Raw genomic sequence first — 21687 nt, 5'->3', positions numbered from 1 at the left:
GCGATTGTAAAGGCTTAAGGTTTTTTACCTTCATGCATTCTATGCGTGAAGGTAAAAAAACCTTCTGTGTGCAGCTGTGCTCCCCAGCCCCCTCAATACTTACCTGAGCCCCATCGAGATCCAGTGCCATGCACGACAGCATCGGCCGTCCCGTGTCTCTGCCTCCTCATTGGCTGAGACAGCCATTGGCTCCCGCTGCTGTCAATCACAGCCAGTCAGCCAATGAGGAAAGATAGGGGTGGGTCCAAGCCACAGCTCCATGTGTGAATGGACACGCAGCAGGGGGTGCCCCCATAGCAAGCTGCTTTCTATGGAGCACCCAACAGGAGGAGCCAGGAGAGCCTGCAGGGAACCCGAGAAGAGGAGGATCTTGGCTGCTCTGTGCAAAATCAGTACACCGGGCAGGTAAGTATAACCTGTTTGTTATTTAAAAAAAAAAAAAAACCTTTAGTTTCACTTTAAAATGATACATCTTGTGGGGTTTTTTTAATGTGTTCTCTTCTTATTTCTTAAAAATAGCAAACGTGTCTATACTTACCTACTCTGTGTAATGGTATTGCACAGAGCAGTCTGGATCTTCCTCTTCTCGGGTTCCCCGCTAGCGTTCCTGACTCCCCCTTCCTGTCTGTTGTCCCCATAGCAAACAGCTTGCTATGGGATCACCCAAGCAGGGCTCTGCATGTCCATTCACTCACAGAGCAGTGGCTTGGCCCTGCCCCCTCCCTTGATTGGCTCACTGGCTGTGTTTGACAGCAGTGGGAGTCCATGACTCCTGCTGCTGCCTCAGCCAATGAGTAGTGAGAGCCCCCGGAGACCTGGGGCTCTTGTGGACATTGCTGGCTCAGAATGGGGCTCAGGTAAGTGTTTAGGGGGCTGCTACACACAGAAGGTTTGACCTTGAGACCCTAGAACCACTTTAAGATTGCTGACTATGTCAGCCCTGTCCTCCCTTCTGCTCCATTAATAGACATTATACTATAGCTTCCAGCAATTAAAGGTTTTCTATGCCTGAAGGAGGTTTCATTTCTCTGCCTGTTCTCCATTTATAAATTGCTTTCATTGCGAGGACCCAAGTGCCCAAAGTGCAGAAGCACTAACCACTAAGCCACTGTGCTTCCCCATGGGGAAATCACCATTTGGGGGGTGAACAGTTTAATTGTTAGGGCTCATTTACATTTCCAGCCCTCAGAGTGGTTGTGAAGCAGCCCCATTCATCTGGTGGGTATAATTTTTGCCATAGCATGTGTACAACTCCCTGCGGCTACTGTGTTGGGTTGAGGGGGAGGTGGTAAAACACTGTGGCTCAACTGCCTATTTTCAACACTCCTGACCCTCAGCAGCACATGCCAACAAACGCTTAATAAAGCTGGCCTGCAAGTGAAGATCACTTTCTTCTAACCAGGCTTTGGTTATGTGACTGGCTGTTGTGGAATCTGGATGGTGTATTGCCAGGTAGAGTGGGGTAGCTGTGCTTTCTGTTTAACCTCTTCATGCCGGTGTCTGGGCCTAGACGCCAAGCTGCCGCACATTTGCGTTCTATTAAAAAAGGACATATGTGCCGAGAGCGCACACCCTGCGCGCTCCCAGCACACATGTCCGGTACTCACGGAGAAGTCCCGATCTCCTCTTTCGATCTGGACCTTTCCTGTGACAGCGGTCACATGACCCTAAACCCTGCCCCGCCTCCCGGCTTCTGGAACCCTTAAAGGCCCGGGAGGCACCGGTGTGAAGGGGTTAAAGCAAACTAATAATAATAGAAGGGGTGCATAGGTGCTGGTCACTATAGACTTTATAGCAGGGGCAGATTCCAGGGCTCTCATCCTGATCCTGTTTTCACTACCTAGTGAGTTGCTGACCCAAAACAAGCATGAAAGACTATAGATAAAGTGATTGTAAAGGTTTAAGAATTTTTACCTTCATGCATTCTATGCATGAAGGTAAAAAACTTGTGTGCAGCAGCCCCCTCAATACTTAAGCCCCATCGCGATCGAGTGATGTGCATTAGAGCCTTAGCTCTTCAGGGACTCTCCTTCCTCATTGGCTGAGACTGCAGCGGGAGCCATTGTCAATCACAGCCAGTGACCAATGAGGAGAGATGGGAAGCAGGGCTGAGCCACGGCTCTGTGTGTGTGAATGGACACCCAGAGCAGTGGCGCAGGAGCGAGCCTGCTTGGGTGCCCTATAACAAGCTGCTTGCTCTGGGGGTACTCAGCAGGAAGGGCCAGGAGCTGGGACCCAAGAAGAGGAGGATCGGGACTGCTCTATGCAAAACCATTGCACAGAGCAGGTGAGTATGACATGCTTATTATAAAAAAAATGCCTTTAATATTGCTTTAAGGTCTTCACTGGTTGAATGCTTGTTCTGAGTCAGTGACTAGCAAAGCCAGAATAAAATGATGCACAGAAACGATTCAACACATTGCTATCCTCACAGGTTCACTTAGTATTGTACCTGCATAGCAGAATGCTGTATAGAATAGAGAGATCTCAGCACAGCTCTCTGCCTGCACACTGCAGACGATTATTGGGGCAGATGATTTCCACATTGAATTAAACATTGCTTAATGGATAAAAATCTGAACATTGTTGTAGTGATAATCCGTATTGCTTAGCCTGTAAGATAACTGCTATGTGTCAGGCTTTCCTAAAGCCTACGGGCTAGGTGTAACTTGCTTCCATCATCCATGCTAGGCTTCTTCAATTCTTTTTGGCATGTGTGCCTAGCTAAGGGAACGTTCTTGAAGTCTTTTATGTAAGATGTTTATACTGAATTTGCTGGTGATTGATGCTGTAGCTGCCTCTTAGATTTACATTCCATGCCAGAAGAATGCGGAATGGCCTGTGCCTATTACAAAGTCCGCTGATGTTGTTGTCTGCATGCATCGTCTGCGGTCTCCCAGTGTACATGTTTCCTGCTCATTTTCACTTTCCTTACTGACCCTTTTTTACTCTGTATAATATTTAGAACACTTTACGAGAATCCGTCGCCTACAGAAAGACACTTGTGTACTGAGCAGTTCCCAATCTCTCAGTGATTACTCAATCAGAGGAATAAACTCGCACTGCCAGTTCAGAGGACACTGCAATGTCCTGTCACAGAGACAGAGAACTGATACCATGTGGCTTTTGTGCTGTGTTAGAGGCTTTAAAGTCACAAAGACTCTGTGATAACGACTGCAGGATCTCAGTCTGTTCTGCAAGGTGTGACTTTACTTCCTATAAAACAGATTTACTTCTAATTGAAACTTCTCATGAATGACGTGAAGCAGATGCAAGTGCTTTTCTTCCTTCTGAAAATGCTAGCTGCCTGACTTTCAGTGACCCTTTCGTTTGCCCAAGCAGGACAAAGTGATCACGTTATTGGGAGGTCAGACCCACTCCTTTGTCCTAAGACCTAGTTAAAGGGCTGCAGGGAGGGGGATGGGTGGGGGTTAAAGTGACCTTGTCACTATAGTAACATTTGCAATAAAAGGCATACCTGTAGAAGAATGTACATAATTAATTTACCTGCTCCGTTGCTCAGAAATGGTCCCCCAACATTATTACAGGAGACAGTGGTGACATGGAGATTTGCAAGAGCAACCAGTAAGAGCTGCAGGGAACTTGGAGATCCACACTCCCAGAAGAGTCAGTTTCCCAGCAGACTTTGGGGGTTGTTCTCAGCAGCTGAGTGGCATTTAGCAGTGTGGGCAGCAAGACAGTTTAAAGTGGAGCTACATTGTGTCTGAGCACCCCAAACGAAAGTGGTATTTAATTCATTTTTAATATTCAAAGAAAAATCACCCATCCACCCATGTCTCCATGCTCTATTTTGCTGAGAAATCACTTAGAAAAACGCATTTCTAGCCGTGGCCATCTTGTGTAAGAGCAGACGGTTCATGTAGCTCTTACTTCCTGGAATCCATCTGCCCTTAGCTCAGGCATACCGACAGGAGGATGTGTTTAGCTGAGAAAACCTCTCCTGAAGACTCCTGGGATGTTTGACATCATTTGCCAAAGCATGGAAACTAGGAAGTAACTAGATAAATGTAAACACTGTTTAAAACAAGTAAATATGATGTACTTTCCTATCTACACTATATTGCCAAAAGTATTGGAACGCCTGCCTTTACACGCACATGAACTTTAATGGCATTCTAGTCTTAGTCCATAGGTGCAATATTGAGTTGGCCCACCCTTTGCAGCTATAACAACTTCATCTCCTGGCAAGTCTGGCCACAAGGTTTAGGAGTGTGTCTATGGGAATGTTTGACCATTCTTCCAAAAGCGCATTTGTGAGGTCAGGCACGGATGTCGGACAAGAAGGCCTGGCTCACAGTCTCCGCTCTAATTCATCCCAAAGGTGTTCTATTGGATTTAGGCGCAGGCCAGTCAAGTTCCTCCACCCCAAACTCACTCATCCATGTCTTTATGGACCTTGCTTTGTGCACTGGTGTGCAGTCATGTTGGAACAGGAAGGGGCCATCTCCAAACTGTTCCCACAAAGTTAGGAGCATGAAATTGTCCAAAATATCTTGGTATGCTGATGCCTTAAGAGTTCCCTTCACTGGAATTAAGAGGCCAAGACCAACCCCTGAAAAACAATCCCACACCATAATCCCCCTTTCACCAAACTTTACACTTTTCACAATGCAGTCAGGCAAGTACCGTTCTGGCAACCGCCAAACCCAGACACATGCATCGGATTGCCAGACAGAAAAGCGTGATTTGTCATTCCAGAGAACGCGTCTCCACCGCTCTAGAGTCCAGTGGCGGCGTGCTTTACTCCACTGCATCTGACACTTTGCATTGCACTTGGTGATGTAAGGCTTGGATGCAGCTGCTCAGCCATGGAAACCCATTCCATGAAGCTCTCTATGCACTGTTGTGCTAATCTGTAGGCCACACCAAGTTTGGAGGTCTTTAGCTATTGCCTGCAGACAGTTGGTGACTTCTGTGCACTGTGCCCTTCAGCATGCGCTGACCCCGCTCTGTCATTTTACATGGCCTACCACTTCGTGGCTGAGTTGCTGTTGTTCCCAGTTGCTTCCACTTTGTTATAATACCACTTGCAATTGATCGCGGAATATTTAGTAGCCAGGAAATTTTACGGATGGACTTATTGCACAGGTGGCAACCTATCATGGTACCACGCTTGAATTCACTGAGCTCCTGAGAGCGACCCATTCTTTCACAAATGTCTGTAGAAGCAGTCTGCATGCCTAAGTGCTTGAAATCCCTTTTTTTCACTTTAGACAGGGTTGCTTTAACCAGTATTGGTAACAACCTTTTGTGCATTACAGAAATAGCATTTGCTATCATGTCCCCTAAACCCTTTGAACAGGAAAGACTTGAGTGGAAGCTTAGAAACTAGGGATGCACCCAACTTTCGGTGAACGAAACATTTCAGCCAAAAATACCCTATTGGCCTTTGGCCCATACGAAAATAGGCACCGATACAGCTGCCGAAAATAGCCCCGCCCTCGCCACCCGCCACAGCCCGGTGGTTCTCAGCCTTACCTGAGAACCCATCCAATGATCCTGTCACTGGGCATAGAGATCAGTGAAGGAAAGATGGCCTCCACTCATCTCTATGCCCTTGATCATTGATCAAGCACTAGATTAATGTTTTTGTTTTGTTTTTTATCTAATGCTTTACATTGTACAGGAGAGATATGGAGTCTTATTGACCCCATATCTCCATAAAGAGGCTGTCTCTGTTTATTTCTATCACAAGGGATGTTTGCATTCCTTGTGATAGGAATAAAAGTGATATCAAAAAAAAAGTTAAAAGTAACAATGTAAAAAAAATTTAATTAAATAAAAAACAATGTTTAACCCCTTCACGCCTAAGGGTAAAACAAATGTAAATGCCTAAGCACAATTTTGCAACGTAGACATGTGTTAGTAAAACCATACATATCATCACAACTACTTTGTACATCCAGGTGAATTATGCCGTGTTTTTTTCAGGACAAATTGGGGTTTCATTTGGTGGTAAATGGTAATGGATATCTCTTGATTTTTTTTTTTTTTTATTATCAAAGGAAAACTGACACAAAATAGTAAAAAAAAAATTTTTTTTTATTTAGCTATTGTCTTATTATGAAGACAATTCTTTGCCAGAGAAACATCCAGCCAGCATAAATCCGGGTGAATAGTTGTGAATATTAAAAGATACTTCACATCACACATAGAGATCCAGCCCTTCTCCGGATGACCAGGGTGTACTTATAAATGTACTTTTCCCGCAGCAACCAATAGTCCTTTTCCAGAGAGATGCATTTATTCGGATAAAAATATTTGTTACAGATGACAGAAATCCAGCTGAATACTTGTAAATATTACAATGAACAGACCTCAAAGTCCCATACAAGATACTTACTTCATATCAAGCATAGAGATACTACACTATCCAGCATATGTCCGATCTATAATATGCACCTAGATAGCTTCCATGCATGGAATATTATTATTATACAGTATTTATAAAGCGGCAATAGTTCGCTCAGCGCTGTACATTACAAAGGGGGACAGAACAATAACAATACAATGCAAAACATGAGGGGATCGAGGGCCCTGCTCTTTCGAGCTTACAATCTAGGAATAATGTGAGTTATGATCTATACCTATGCTCCCATATTAATGACAAGAAGAAAACTCCTTTTCCAGCTGAGGTACAGACAAGTAAGATGACAGGCAATCATTAGAGAACCTTCCTGCACCCTGTCAAACTGTGTCCTGTGTTCTATGTTTGGTCACTGGACTCTTAACCAAAAAAAGCTTCCTTGATATACACAGTTTCCCATTCAGTACAATGAGGAGCTCTGGCCACTTTGATCTTACATGAAAAGATAACAATTGTGGTCACTATAGTGTTTACCAGATACACAAGTCACCCTTTCACCATTTCCCATTAATTACCCCCTGGAGTCTAATTACCATCAATAAATACTTCTTGTATGGTCAAATCACATATACAATGTACCCTTTGGAATGTCTAATTAGATAAACAGGCTATTCCCCAAATACCAGGTGACCTGCATAAAATTAACATAGCACAGCATCTTTTGATGTGTAAATTGGTTTTGTCACTGGCCTGTCCCAGAATAAACAGTATGTGTTTCACTATCTTATGTATATATATATATACAGTGGGGCAAAAAAGTATTTTGTCAGCCACCAATTGTGCAAGTTCTCCCACTTAGAAAGATGAGAGAGGCCTGTAATTGGCATCATAGGTAGACCTCAACTATGAGAGACAAAATGAGAAAAAAAATCCAGACAATCACATTGGCTGATTTGGAAAGAATTTATTTGCAAAATATGGTCGAAAATAAGTATTTGGTCAATATCAAAAGTTCATCTCAATACTTTGTTATATATCCTTTGTTGGCAATGACAGAGGTCAAACGTTTCCTGTATGTCTTCACAAGGTTGGCACACACTGTTGCTGGTATGTTGGCCCATTCCTCCATGCAGATCTCCTCTAGAGCAGTGATGTTTTGGGGCTGTCGCTGGGCAACACGGACTTTCAACTCCCTCCAAAGGTTTGCTATAGGGTTGAGATCTAGAGACTGGCTAGGCCACTCCAGGACCTTGAAATGCTTCTTATGAAGCCACTCGGGAGGTATGCTTGGGATCATTGTCATGTTGGAAGACCCAGCCACGTTTTATCTTCAATGCCCTTGCTGATGGAAGGAGGTTTGCACTCAATCTCACAATACATGGCCCCGTTCATTCTGTCCTGTACATGGATCAGTCGTCCTGGTCCCTTTGCGGAGAAACCGCCCCAAAGCATGATGTTGCCACCCCCATGCTTCACAGTAGGTATGGTGTTCTTTGGATGCAACTCAGCATTCTCTCTCCTCCAAACACGACGAGTTGTGTTTCTACCAAACAGTTCTATTTTGGTTTCATCTGACCATATGACATTCTCCCAATCCTCTTCTGGATCATCCAAATGCTCTCTAGCAAACTTCAGACGGGCCCGGACATGTACTGGCTTAAGCAGGGGGACACGACTGGCACTGCAGGATCTGAGTCCCTGGCGGCGTAGTGTGTTACTGATGGTAGCCTTTGTTACGTTGGTCCCAGCTCTCTGCAGGTCATTCACTAGGTTACCCCATGTGGTCCTTGGATTTTTGCTCACCGTTCTTGTGATCATTTTGACCCCATGGAGTGAGATCTTGCGTGGAGCCCCATATCATGGGAGATTATCAGTGGTCTTGTATGTCTTCCATTTTCTAATTATTGCTCCCACAGTTGATTTGTTCACACCAAGCTGCTTGCCTATTGCAGATTCAGTCTTCCCAGCCTGGTGCAGGTCTACAATTTTGTTTCTGGTGTCTTTCGACAGCTCTTTTGTCTTCACCATAGTGGAGTTTGGAGTGTGACTGTTTGAGGTTGTGGACAGGTGTCTTTTATACTGATAACAAGTTCAAACAGGTGCCATTGATACAGGTAAAGAGTGCAGGACAGAGGAGCCTCTTAAAGAAGAAGTTACAGGTCTGTGAGAGCCAGAAATCTTGCTTGTTTGTAGGTGACCAAATACTTTATTTTCCACCATAATTTGCAAATAAATTCTTTCCAAATCAGCCAATGTGATTGTCTGGATTTTTTTTCTCATTTTGTCTCACATAGTTGAGGTCTACCTATGATGCCAATTACAGGCCTCTCTCATCTTTTTAAGTGGGAGAACTTGCACAATTGGTGGCTGACTAAATACTTTTTTGCCCCACTGTATGTTACACACAATATACTACAGCTATGTGTGTCTTGTTACTACCATAACCTACCACCAAAGAAAAACCCCAAATAAATTCTCCAGGTCTTGACGATTGCAGCGATACCATATATGTGTATGTTCTTTGTTGTTTGTACCCGTAGTACAGCCCAGAAACAATAGTGCGCATTTTGTTTTTGTCTTTTTTTTTTACTTTTTTTACCTAAAACACATTGACACTAACTGACACCAATTTTTTTATTTTTTTAAATCCTGACCTTGCCCTTGGACCTTGACCTGGCACTGAACTAGATCAAACCTTGATCTAGGTATTTTTTATTTATTTTTTATTTTATTTTTTAATATTTATCACTTGCAAACATTTTTTTTTTTTCTCTCTATACCAGGAGTTAGATACAATGTATCTCTCTCCTCCATCAATAGAGAGAGGAAAAAAAAACAAGGGGGCCAGGCTGCACAGTGACTGATCACTGTGATAGCCAATCAGAGGCTATCACAGCGATCATGTGACCTGGAATCGGGAGTCCCGGGTCCCGATCATTAGAACAGGACCCGGGGCTCTCAGTGACACCGCGGTCTTTGTGCTGGGAGCGCGCAGTGCGGCACGCTCCCAGCACAAAGACAGGTACACAAATATGCGGCCCTACGGAAAAAAACCCAGTTCCATGAGGCCGCATATTTAACCGCTTGATGCAAACGTCGCACAAAGTGTGTCCCCCCCCCCCCCCCGTGCTCAAGCATAGTGGTGAATGCATATGTAAGCCACGCTCACATTATTATTATTATACAGGATGTATATAGCGCCAACAGTTTGCTCAGCGCTTTACAATATACCGGGAGACGATACAGTTCAATACAAGAGGGAAAGGAGAACCCTGCTCCTTGGAGCTTACAATCTAGGAGGGAGGGGCTAGTGGTACAACAGGTAGTAACTATGGGGGATGGACTGGTTGGCAGAGTAGAAGATTCCATTATTAGCTGAGGGCAGGATAGGCTTCCCTGAAGAGAGAGGTTTTCAGAGATCGCCTAAAAGTGAGCAGAGTAGGCGATAGTCTGATAAATCGGGGTAGAGAGTTCCAGAGGATGGGGGAAGCTCTGGAAAAGTGCTTCGGAGGAGGAGACAAGGTAGCTAGAGAGCAGGAGGTCTTGCGAGGAACGGAGAGTACAGATTGGGTGATATTTGGAGACAAGATCGTTGATGTAGTTTGGGGTAGAGCTATAAATGGCACTATACCTTATTGTTAATGTTTTGAATTTTATCTGTTGGGCAATGGGAAGCCAGTGGAGGGATTGGCAGAGAGGGGTGGCAGATACAGAACGGTTAGTAAGGTGGATGTGTCTGGCAGCAGCATTAATGATAGACTGAAGAGGGGATAGCCTGCGATGAGGTAGGCCAATGAGGAGGGAGATGCAATAGTCAAGGCGAGATATCACAAGGGAGTGGATAAGTTGCTTAGTGGTTTCCGTGGCTAGGAACGGGCGTATCTTGGAGATGTTGCGGAGATGAAGTCTACAAGATTTGGACAATGATTGGATTTGGGGGTGAAAGGACAGATGGGAGCCTAGGATTACACCTAGTACCCTGGCATAAGGGGATGGACTGATGATTGTGTTATTGATCTTGATGGAGAAAGTCAGGGGAGGGGGCATGGGATGGGGGGAATACTAAGAGCTAACATTTGGAAAGATTGAGTTTGAGGAACTGAAGTGACAGCCATGCCGATATGTCGCTTAGTAGGTTAGTAATGCGGGAGGAGACTGAAGGGGTGAGGTGAGGGGTAGAAAGATAGATTTGTGTGTCATCAGCATAGAGGTGGTACTTCAAGCCATGGGAGTTTATCAAGTGACCACGGGAGGAGGTGTAGATGGAGCAGAGAAGAGGTCCAAGGACAGAACCTTGAAGAACCCCTTCAGAAAGGGAGTGAATAGGAGGAGGCAGCGTTATAGGTAATGCTGAATGAGCACTGCGATAGGTAGGAGGAGAACCAGGAGAGAGCAGAGTATCTGAGACCAAGAGAGTGGAGTTTTTTGAGGAGGAGGGGATGGTCAACCGTATCAAAAGCCGCAGAGAGGTCAAGTAGTAAAAGTACAGAGTAGTGGCCATTGGTTTTAGCAGTTAGTAGATTATTAGTGAGTTTTAGTAGGGCAGTTTCAGTGGAGTGTAGTGAGCGAAAGCCAGACTGTAAAGGGTCAAGAAGGTTGTTGTCAGTGAGGAGGGAGCTCAGGCGATTGTAAACTAAGCTTTCTAGGAGTTTAGAGGTAAATGGCAGCAGGGAGATGGGTCTTAAGTTGTTCAGGTTGGTGGGGTCCAGTGAGGGCTTTTTAAGTATGGGAGTAATGTGCACATGCTTTAGAGGGGAGGGGAAGGCGCCAGTAGAGAGGGAGAGATTGAGGATGTGAGTGAGGGAGCATAGGATGGAAGAAGAGGGTGACCGTAGTAGTTGTGAGGGGACAGGATCCAGTTGGCAGGTAGTGAGACGGGCTTCTGAGAAAACCTTAGTGACCTCTTCGGTAGTAGCAAGGTCAAAAAAGGAAGGTGTTGAGGGGGGTTTAGTATAGGGTATGCTAAGTGGTATGGATGTCTGTGCAGTGGCGATGCCCTTATAAATTGCGTCAATCTTGTTTTTTAAATGATTTGCAATCTCGTGAGCAGTGAGTGATGTACTGGGTGGAGGTGGAGAAAGTAGAGAGTTAAAAGTAGAGAAGAGACGACGAGGACTGGATGACAAGGTATTAATAAGAGTGACAAAGTAGACTTGTTTAGCAGCATGAAGGGAGCAATTGTATGTTAAGAAAGCAGATTTATATAGGGTGAATGCTTGTTGAGATTTGGTTTTACGCCACAATCACTCCAGTGCATGACTGTCATTTAAGATTTCTGGTGTCGTCAGTCTGCCAAGGTTGTAACGGTCGGGGCCTGATGCTTCGTGTTGTTAGAGGAGCAAGTGAGTCTAATGCGGATGAAAGCGAACTGTTGTAGACAGCAGTGGCCAGGTCAGGGCAGTACTGGGGAGAGATTCTGTCATAGAGTTGGTCAGTTGCAGAGTGGAAAGGAGCAGGGTTCAAGTTGTGAAGCTTTCTGTGGGTAATTGTTTGCTGCTTGGAGGGATAGGTGTTTGAAGACGAGGACACTGTAAAGGTGATGAGATTGTGATCAGAGAGAGGAAAGGGGGTGTTTGTGAGGTTGTAGGGAGTGCAAAGATGGGAGAAAACAAGGTCTAATGTATTCCCATCATAGTGAGTGGAGGACTGAATACATTGTATTAATGCAAAAGATGAGGTTAGGTTGAAGAGTTGGGATGTAGCTGGGTTGTTCACATTAATAGGGATGTTAAAATCTCTGAGAATGATAGTGGGTAGTTCAGAGGAGAGAAAGTAGGGTAGCCAGGTGGAGAAATCATCAAGAAAGCGGTACACGGGTCCAGGAGGCCGATAGATCACTGCAATCCTTAGAGAAATGGGAGAAAACAGCCAGATGCAGCGAGTCTCGAAAGAAGAGAAGGATAGAGAGGGAGGGTTAGGGAGGACTTGAAAGGTGCTGAGTGGGGATAGAAGCAAACCAACTCCACCACCTTTCCGACCACTTGGCCTGGGTGAGTGCGTCCAGATGAGGCCTCCATAGGAAAATGCTGCAGGGGAAGCAGAATCTACTGCTTGGAGCCAGGTTTCTGTAATTGCTAGTAGGTTAAGGGAGCAGGAGACAAAAAGGTCATGGACAGTGGGTCAGCTTATTACGGACAGAGTGGGCATTCCAGAGCGCACATGAAAAAGGGAGGGTTGTTTTTGGGAGCACGGGGACTGATGTTAAATTGTGGGGATTGCGGCTATTCTCGGAAGAAAGAGGATGCCTGGTGTGGGGGTGAGATACTGGAAGACCAGGGTTTGGAGAGACATCCCCAGAGGTTAGGAGAAGAAGAAGGGTGAGGAGAGTAACATGAGAGCGGGATGTACATGAGCGCGCATGCATTCCAGTCCTGGTGTTTGGGTCAGCAGTAGAGTGAAGTGTCAGCAGGAGGTGATGGGAGCAGTAGTAGGGAGATGGTAGCAGTGAGGGTAAGATGTACAGGTTTTGGGGTGGAACAGAGGGATAAAGAAGTGAGATTTTTGGAACGCAGGATAGTAATATGAAAAGGAGCAGTGAAGGGGACATATTAAAAGGTACACGGAGTGGGACACAGACTTGTAAGAGATGTTTCCCAGGGTTTTTGCTTGCAGTCCGTCCAGCATGCAGTAGAGTTTCTTGTTGTATCTTCCTGCTGCTTGAGTTATCCTACTTTAGTTAAACTGCTGTGTTTAACTGCTTCTTAGCACTCCATCAACGCAGCACTCACGCAAAAGTAGCACCCCATCTGTGTCTCTACCCCCCATCAGTGATCCCCCCATGAGCTGATCTAAATTTATAGGGAGATGGTCAAATGAGCACTCTTCTCCGCACCAATTAGTAACTGATAAAGATCTCATGAATAGGGGGGATGTTTCTCAAACAGACCAGACACAGCATACAGTCATAAAACGAGTGCAACTAGAGGTGAGAACTAGTCAACATATACAAAAATATATATACACTATTTGTCCTGAAATTAACAGGAGTTAATGCGTTGTTCTTATTAAGAGTGGAGAGGAGATGGGAGCATTTACCCAGTGAAAGCAGGGTTAATGCGTTGTTCTTGTTAAAAGTGGAGAGGAGATAGCTTAAGCACAGTGGTGAAAGTATATGTAGGCCACGCCCACATATGTAAACAGTGTTCAAACCACACGTGAAGTATCTCCGCAAATGTCAAAGTACTAGTCCTCTGTAACTTTAAACGGGTAATTTGTAGAAATTGTTAAAATTTCTCCCATGGAGATTCCTAATTGCTGTAGTTTGGCGCCATTCCACGAGCGTGCACAATTAAAATCATGACATGTTTGGTATCTAGTTACTCGGTGTAACATCTTTCATATTTAAAAAAAATAAAAAATTAGGTTACATATTGTTTTTCAGTATTCATTAAAGTGTATTTTTATCCAAAAAAAATTGCATTTGAAAAAATATATACATTTTTTAAAAACTGTCCATTTCAATTGATGTGAATTTTCATTTTACACACACACCCACACACACACAACTATTGTGAATGAAAGCTGTGGTATCTGTCTATCATCAGGTAATGTTTACCGCTCCTGTCTTCACATTACAACAGCAATTCATGTTTTTCTGATATGTGTGCAGGTAGTTAAACTGCATTGCTGAGGCTCAGCCTGTGAATGCTTGGGGTTACCTGCAATACATTCACTGACAGACGATGACTGTATTGGGAAGAATGTGTGGACTTCTGTACTGACTGGAAGTGACTTTCATCCAAAAAAAAAATCATAAAACTTTGTATTTGTCAGAAATGAACTCACTTGTGTCCTGCTTTGCAAGGGTTTCAGTGGTCAAAGCAAATAAAAGTGGGGACATGGGTACAACCCAGCCTAGTTCTCCACTGTATAGGGAAAATATATTAAATTGTTTTTACTCTAACATTGGCAATAGGTTGAGTATAAAGGGTCCTTTTACACTGTCATCACATAAATCTATAATGAATATGTAATTCTTTTAAAGAAATGCATCACTTTTACAGGAAATAATTGTTTATCTTGCCGTGTGTTGATATTGCAGTTCCCCCATTTGTCCTTTTAGGATGACAGTCCGATGGCTCTGGGCCACCTGCAGGTATCAACAGTTGAGGATCATCTGGTACAGTAGTGATTGGATGGGTTACAAAACCTTATCCAGGCATTTTAATTTTTTATCTTCTGCCACTGAAGATGTCTGCATTGTGCAGCTTTCACCTCTCTATCCTCAGGCCAAGACATGAATAGTCCCTCATTGCCACCTTCCATGGTTGATTTAACATGGACCAGTGGCAGAGGGTGTAACCCTCTATTGTCTTTGGCCAGCCACATTTGAATGATTTATGGATTTTTTTATGGTGCTGTAAAGGTGTATACTTGCCTGTTCTGGCATTTCAGATTCCACTGTCTAGTGCAGGGGTGCTCCACCTTTTGAGGAGCGAGGGCCACTTAAGTGATTTGGTAATCGGTCGCAGGTCACAGTGAAATAAAATGGCTCAGATTTTCAATTTCAAACCCACAGGATATAAGTCTGTGGCTCAGTGCAGCTTACCCGCAGGAAAGCCACAGGTGCACGGTTTTGCTCCTGAAGATCAGTGTGAAAGCAGCCAAATAGTTGTTAACCCTTTTATAGGTGCTAATATGCCCATTGTGCGGTGTATGTGTTTAGTACACTGACCTTATTTTCCTCTTCCAGCTTCCACTGGCATTGCATTCCAGGCTGCTTGAAAGGTCCCAGGAGAAGTGCATATGGTATCACTCTGCCTGGGACAAGAACCAGCGCTACAGAGGAAGCATCAGCTTATGCAGTTCCTGCTTCCTCCACCGTGGGCCACATTGGAGGGCTCGGAAGGCCACGGGTTGGACACTTCTATTAAAGATGTCATACTTACCCCTTATCTGTGCAGTGGTTTTGCACAGAGCAGCCCCGATCCTCCTTTTTTCGGGTCCCCTACTGGCGCTCCTGGCTCTTTCCCCCTGCTGCATGCCCCCAGAGTCCCCATAGGACACACAGAGCACAGCTCAGCCTGCTCGCTTCTCACTGGCTGTGACTGACAGCAGCAGGAACTAATGGCCCCCACTGCTGTGTCTCAGCCAGTGAGGAGGGAGACACCCTCTTGCACATTGCTGGACTGAGATGGGCCACAGGTAGGTATTAGGGGGGGGGCTGAATATTGAAACTTTATTTTACCTTCATGCGTAGAAGGCATGAAGGTAAAAAACCTTCAGCCTTTAGAACCACTTTAGTCTCTCGATGTACAAGCTATTTAAATTCAGCTGCAAACTGAATTTTGTAAGAATTCTCATTATCCACATTTCCAGTCAGATTTAAACTGCTCACATTTCATATCATTCTTGTGACCACACACTACAGTTGCATTTAGGTTTAAATTCAACTTTGTAGTTTAACAGCCTGCTTAAACAATCCATCCAAATTATATAAAGTCAATTAGGCATCTCTATTTCAGCCATTGTCTTCTTTATAAGTACTGCCCTGCCAAGCAAATTGTCCTCTTTAGTGTCCTATAGGCTAACGGACTTTATTAGATCAAGCATTACTTGCATTTTCTTTTGTGTTTCTAGAGCCCTCTTGAAAAAGCACAAGCAGCAAAGAACAAGGGTAACAAATATTTTAAAGCTGGCAAATACGATCAAGCCATCCAGTGTTACACTGAAGCCATCAGTCTTTGTCCACCGGAGAAGAAAGTGGACTTGTCTACCTTCTACCAGAACCGAGCGGCAGCATATGAGCAGCTTGTGAGTAAACACAAATTATTCAGGCTGGGACATTGTTTGTTTCTTTAGATCTAAGACTATACTATAGAGTACCTCATAGTACCATCACATTAAATATTTAATACAGTCATAATACTCTATTTCAGTCTTGCTTGTTTGCACTGCATCTTTGCTCTAAGGATCTGCCATATTTGATTAACCTTGCAATGCATAGTGCAAGTTTACTGGCTCTGGATTCTGCTGAGATTTTTGATACAGAGATCTGTATCTGCTAACGGCTAATATTACATGTCTAGGGTGTTGGGCTTTCTAACCCCCATGCTGTATGTGTGGCCATGCTCTTTATATTGGAATATAATACTTGTGGCATTGTCACACATTTAGTTTGCTACAAAAGTTTGGGTTTTGTAAGTGGATGTGAACCCTTAAAGGATAAGTTCACCTTTTGGCCAAAAATAATAAATGCACTTTTTTTTGTAGGTAAATCATAAGATCGCTGGTGTCATGCAGGACTCCTGCAGACCTGTCAGTATATCTGCTTGCCTGTACGGGGAAGCAGGTATACTGACAAGAAGATTCAATGAACTACCACGGCACTCCACGACGGCTTGGTAGCTCATTGAGAACTGCAAGCCAACAGCCGCCAAGGCTCTCGGGACTTGTAGTTCAGTCATTCATTCACAACACTGTGAATGAATGACTCGGCTGTGTAGGTGGAGCCCCACACAGCCACGCTGCTTTTACAAAGTGGCAGATAGTACGGGGAACTTCACCCCATACTTCTGTCACAGGGAGGGGCGGGCAGCCGCTGCAGCATTAGGAACATGTTACATGTTCCACTCTAAACACGGGTGGAACATGTTCCCAAAGGTGAACATATCCTTGAAACACGGAATCATGTCACATGTTTAAAAAAATAATACAGATAAAACATGTTTATGAATACAAAAGCATTGTAAACGCCTTTCTTCATTGCTTAAACAGTCACATGGCCAACATACCCTGCTGTATCCCAGGCTTAGAGGGGTGGGGCAACCTAATCACGATCATCTGTTCTGCCAACGTCGCATATCCCAGAAACTGTCTCTCAAACAGTGTGGGGGGGGGGGGATTTGGCAGGGTAGCGATAGCAGTCCAGTATACCCACAGGCACACCATGACTGTGTGAATGGCAGTTACTTCAGAGATTTCTGTACCTTGGTTCCTATTTGTGATGAGAGGGTAAGGGTGTGACAGCAGAAGTCTGATCACAGGAAGTACAGGCACTCCAAGCGTATGCATGGCGTCCTGTAGCTCCCGAGTAGAAGACACGGAAGCATATTTATCACGCTAGGATGGATGCACTTCTGTGCCTGGTGTGGTCAGTTTGAAATAAGAGAGCAGGGGGAGTGGCTAAATCACCAGGTATTTCACAGCCAAGCAATACTAAGAGAACAGGGTACTTTTTAATATAATTAAAGCACACACAAATTATTATATTTTGGGGAATTATACACTTTAAGACATTAGACTGTTGGTAGTACTTTTGTATTTTTTTTTAAATCTGTCCAGTTTTCAGTGTGGCCACATTTTATTAATATCCTCGCTTTGAAATTCAATAAATGTTATTGTTTTATCAAGAAATGCTGGTTGTTTAGGCGGTGCTGTTTATGAATTACTTTTTCTAGCAAACGTGGAAAGAAGTGGTCCAAGACTGTACGAAAGCAGTGGAACTGAATCCCAAGTATGTGAAGGCTCTCTTCCGACGGGCCAAAGCACATGAAAAGCTTGATAGCAAGAAAGAATGCCTTGAAGGTACACACTGATTTGTGGTGTCCAGTGTCTGACTTGTATCTTTCTTTGGTAGCTGCTTTGATAGCTATGAGTGGTATGATTGATTTATTGCGACTAGGAGTTACATCCCAAGAAAAAAATGAAAGAAAAAAGAACTACTCTAGGGATTGTGCGTTATCACTCAGATTTTAAAAGGTATAGTATATGGCTGAGAATAGAATAGTAGGAAGAAATTTTATTATAGGGAATTGTTTTAGGTTTTAGAACTAGAACAATCAGATGGATGTCAGATTGGGCGCAGCTGCTTTGTCTGTGCAGCCATTGTGTCCTAATTGACATGAGTGGGCCTGCATGCACAGGGATGGACGGAACACCTTTGCATCGTCATGCAGGTAAAGGCAGCCCTCCACAGGCATACATTTTATCACGCCCCATGTAAACGAGACCCTAATAGGAATTCAGCAGGAATTTTGTAAGTTATGTTGTGTTTAGGTATGCTAATAATGATTTTAGTGTATTTGTACTGAAAATAGTGATTTCATAAACATTTGCGCAACTATTTGGAGCGTAAAAAATCAATAGCACATTTTTTTTTATTCTACAGGTACATGTGCTTTCAGAAAATGTATGGTTTGGGGGGTCTTTTACAAACTCTGAAAGCTGTACTGAAAAATGTAAAATTTCAGCTTTTATATTTACTAGGGATTTAAGTAGGATTTTTTAAGTTTTGCTGTCTAATGATTTTTTTGTATTTTTAGCAAAAATATTGTGTTGATAAACATTTTGTGCAAATATCACAGGACCTAACAAAAACAAAAATCAGTCGTACCTTCTTTTTATTCTACTGGTCCTATCCTTATGTCCTAATATGTGGTTTGGGGTATCTTTAACAAACTCTGAAGCCTCCATGCACGCTAGCATTTTTTTTATAAGCTCAAAAAATGCTAGGAAAAAAAACTGGATGAAAAGCACTGTTAATAGAGTTTTTGTGGCGTCTCGTAGTAGCATTTAGCAGCATTAGCGGTTTCTTAGTTTTTTTTAACAGTACATATAGAAAATAAAGCTAGAAAAAAGCTTTTAGAAGTATCTAGGAGCGTTCGGCATTTTTTTTCTGCTGGTAAAACGATCCCAAAAACAATTTTTTTTTCTGCTCCTAAATGTTGAAGCTTGAAAAACGCTACTGGCCTAAAATAGTGTGCATGATCACATAGGATAACACGATTTAGCTTCTAGGAGCAGAAAAAAATATGCTGATAAATGCTTCTTGGAGCTTAAAAACACTGCTGTGAATGGAGCCAAAAGCTGTAAATGAAAAACAGGAAAACACAAAAGTGTTAAAGCCTAACTCCAGGTTTTATATACTCACAGATGAAGCGGTTGCGTGTGCTTCATGCATTATACAACACTGTGTTCCAACAGTGGGATGGGAACTTCCTGTCCTGCTCCCAGAACAAAATCGGTCGAGCTGAGTGCTGCTTGATCGTTCCATTCACAGGGAGCTTTGTATTCTATGAAATAATATAAAGCTTTTTTTTTTCTGATTGCCTGAGGCGGAGACTGTGACATCATATGCCCATATCTCGCCTTAGCCTATCAAATGAAGCTTTGTACTAATTCTAGAGCTCAACTCTGTTTTTGTTCCAAACAATATTCCTCACGTACACGTTCCTGTAAGTGGTAGAGTAAATGGGTGCTAAAGTGACCACTGGCTGGAGACCAGAATGACTCAGAGCAAAGGATATGTCACCAGCATACCAGGGTACTCCCTCAAAGGGTCCAGCGCTTTTGTAACTATCAGATCACTGCATAGGACCTCTCAGCCAATCAGAGGAAGGTTTGTATTCATTTTAGAATACAAAGCTCACTGTGAATTGAAGAGCAGTGCTCAGCCTGATTCAGTTTTGTTTTCCAGGAGCATGATGGGAAGTTCCTGTCCTGCTGACAGAACACAGTGCTGTATACTGTAAGTGGCTGAGGCTACATATAGTTTATACAGTACACTTAGAAGCTGCATCTGTTGCAGAAGTAAATAGTTCATTTGGATCAGCTTGGTCCAATCAAACAATTCAGCTTTTACTAAAACCTGGAGTTAGGCTTTAAGAAATATGGTTTTGCAGTTTAAGAGATATTGGTTGCTAGTACTTCATATCTGAGGGTTTCTGTTATCATGTTTGCCTTGTCCTTGTCTTCTGTTTGATATTCTGATCTCACAGAACTTTTATCTGCTTGTAAACTCAGTATTTTTATGCATATTTTGATGTAGATGTTACGGCAGTTTGTATCTTGGAGGGCTTCCAGAACCAGGCCAGCATGCTGCTTGCAGATAAAGTACTAAAGCTGCTTGGAAAAGAGAAAGCCAAAGATAAATACAAGGTATTGATGAGCATCTGTGCAAGCTACTGCTCCCACTAGAAGGTTGATAGAAAAAAAATCTTTCTTATATTTTGTAAATGATGTATTTTACACTGTTTACTTACAGATGATTCAATTTACATTTTGTGTTTCCGACACTGTCTAGAAGAATGTTGGTTCCTATCCTCACCTGAAAATCGCCTTAAAGTATAGATAAAGCTTTTTTTTTTTTCTTTTTTTTTTCTTATGGGGTTGGGAAGGGAGGCTTAGGTTCCCTGTCAGGCTTTAATTTCTGACTGTGTTCCCACTGTGGAGATTCGCCCTTCCCTCTATTTGTCATTGTTACTATTGTCGCTGAGACAGAAAGCGATAGGGAATTCAGTGTTTTAGATTTGTCACCAGAGCAAGAGGCGAAGAAAGATCTGCCAATTGGGAAGCATTTTCCAATGACCGCTTTCTAAAAGGGGAATTCTGTTCACTTTAGACAGATCTTTTTCTTATTTCTGGTTGCGTCTTCAGTGCAGGAAATGAAGGGGAATCTTCTCAGTGGGACAAAGGCAAAAACCTGATAAGGATTATAACCCTTTCCTACTATATCTAAAACATAACATCTTCTCCCCAGCGTCTCCCGCCATATTCATGGGCTGGCGCAAGATGATGTCAGTTCAGCACATGTGCAGGAGTGCAGTCATCCCAGCACACAGGCAGTGTGCGGGAATGTAAACTGAGCTGTGTGTTTTTAATGTAGCTTGTACAAATACCTGGATTTGATTTTAGAATCTTGTACAGCTGCTGTCTGGAAAAGGGAGAGGGGTAGTACTTAAGGCCATCAGATGTTCTGACAGGAGGACAGTGCATACAGATGACCTGATCAATCTTCTACTGCTGCTCTTTAAAGTCCAGTCTAAAGCAGGCCATAGATCCTTTTTTTTTTTTTTTTTTTCTTCCAACAAGCGAGTTGAATGAAAAAAAATGACTTGATTCCCACATCCACACTCTTGATGTGTGAATCATCCCTGCTGAGGTATTGTATTTTGATGACGGGGAGACTTCCCTGCTGTCAGAATACACTTACCAGCCCTGCAGGCTGCAGCCGGCAATGCTGATCAAGTGGGGAAATCATTAGATTGACTTATGTACAACCAGCCTGCTAATACGTGGATCAAAATGAAGCCGATCCCTGATGAACCAGCCAAATTTCGATCTGTATAGTCAACGTAAGACTGGGGGCAAGGATGTGACTGAGCTGTGTTTACTGTTGAATAAATCTCAGGACTTTTTAGACAAACAAACAAATCCTTTGACATGTAAGGCAGTTCGTATATTTTTATTTCTTTTGTTTTGATAGTTTCCTAGAGCTCAGCTTTAAAGCAGAGCTCCAACTTTTATCCATCTTAACACCCCCTAACCCACAAAGCCCCTCAAACCATGCTTTTTTTTTTTTACACATTCCTGCTAGCCCAGTGATGTCACCACAACTCCCTGTTCTTGTGCTCGGAAGC

General features: G+C 43.4%; 1 protein-coding gene across 1 annotated transcript in view; it reads left to right on the top strand.

The window, feature by feature from the left end:
* Nucleotides 1-21687, top strand: part of TOMM70 (translocase of outer mitochondrial membrane 70) — a 48323-nt gene that overhangs the window by 15344 nt on the left and 11292 nt on the right. Inside the window, exons 2-4 of the mRNA XM_089682967.1 lie at nt 15908-16081; nt 17728-17854; nt 20097-20206. Of these exons, the coding sequence (XP_089539093.1) occupies nt 15908-16081; nt 17728-17854; nt 20097-20206 (411 nt within the window). The remainder of the gene's footprint in view (nt 1-15907; nt 16082-17727; nt 17855-20096; nt 20207-21687) is intronic.

Source organism: Staurois parvus, unplaced genomic scaffold (assembly GCF_062004578.1).
Source record: "Staurois parvus isolate SC_StPar_1 unplaced genomic scaffold, SC_StPar_1.0 ptg000299l, whole genome shotgun sequence".
Taxonomy (NCBI): domain Eukaryota; kingdom Metazoa; phylum Chordata; class Amphibia; order Anura; family Ranidae; genus Staurois; species Staurois parvus.
This window is presented reverse-complemented; position numbering and strand designations above follow the sequence as displayed.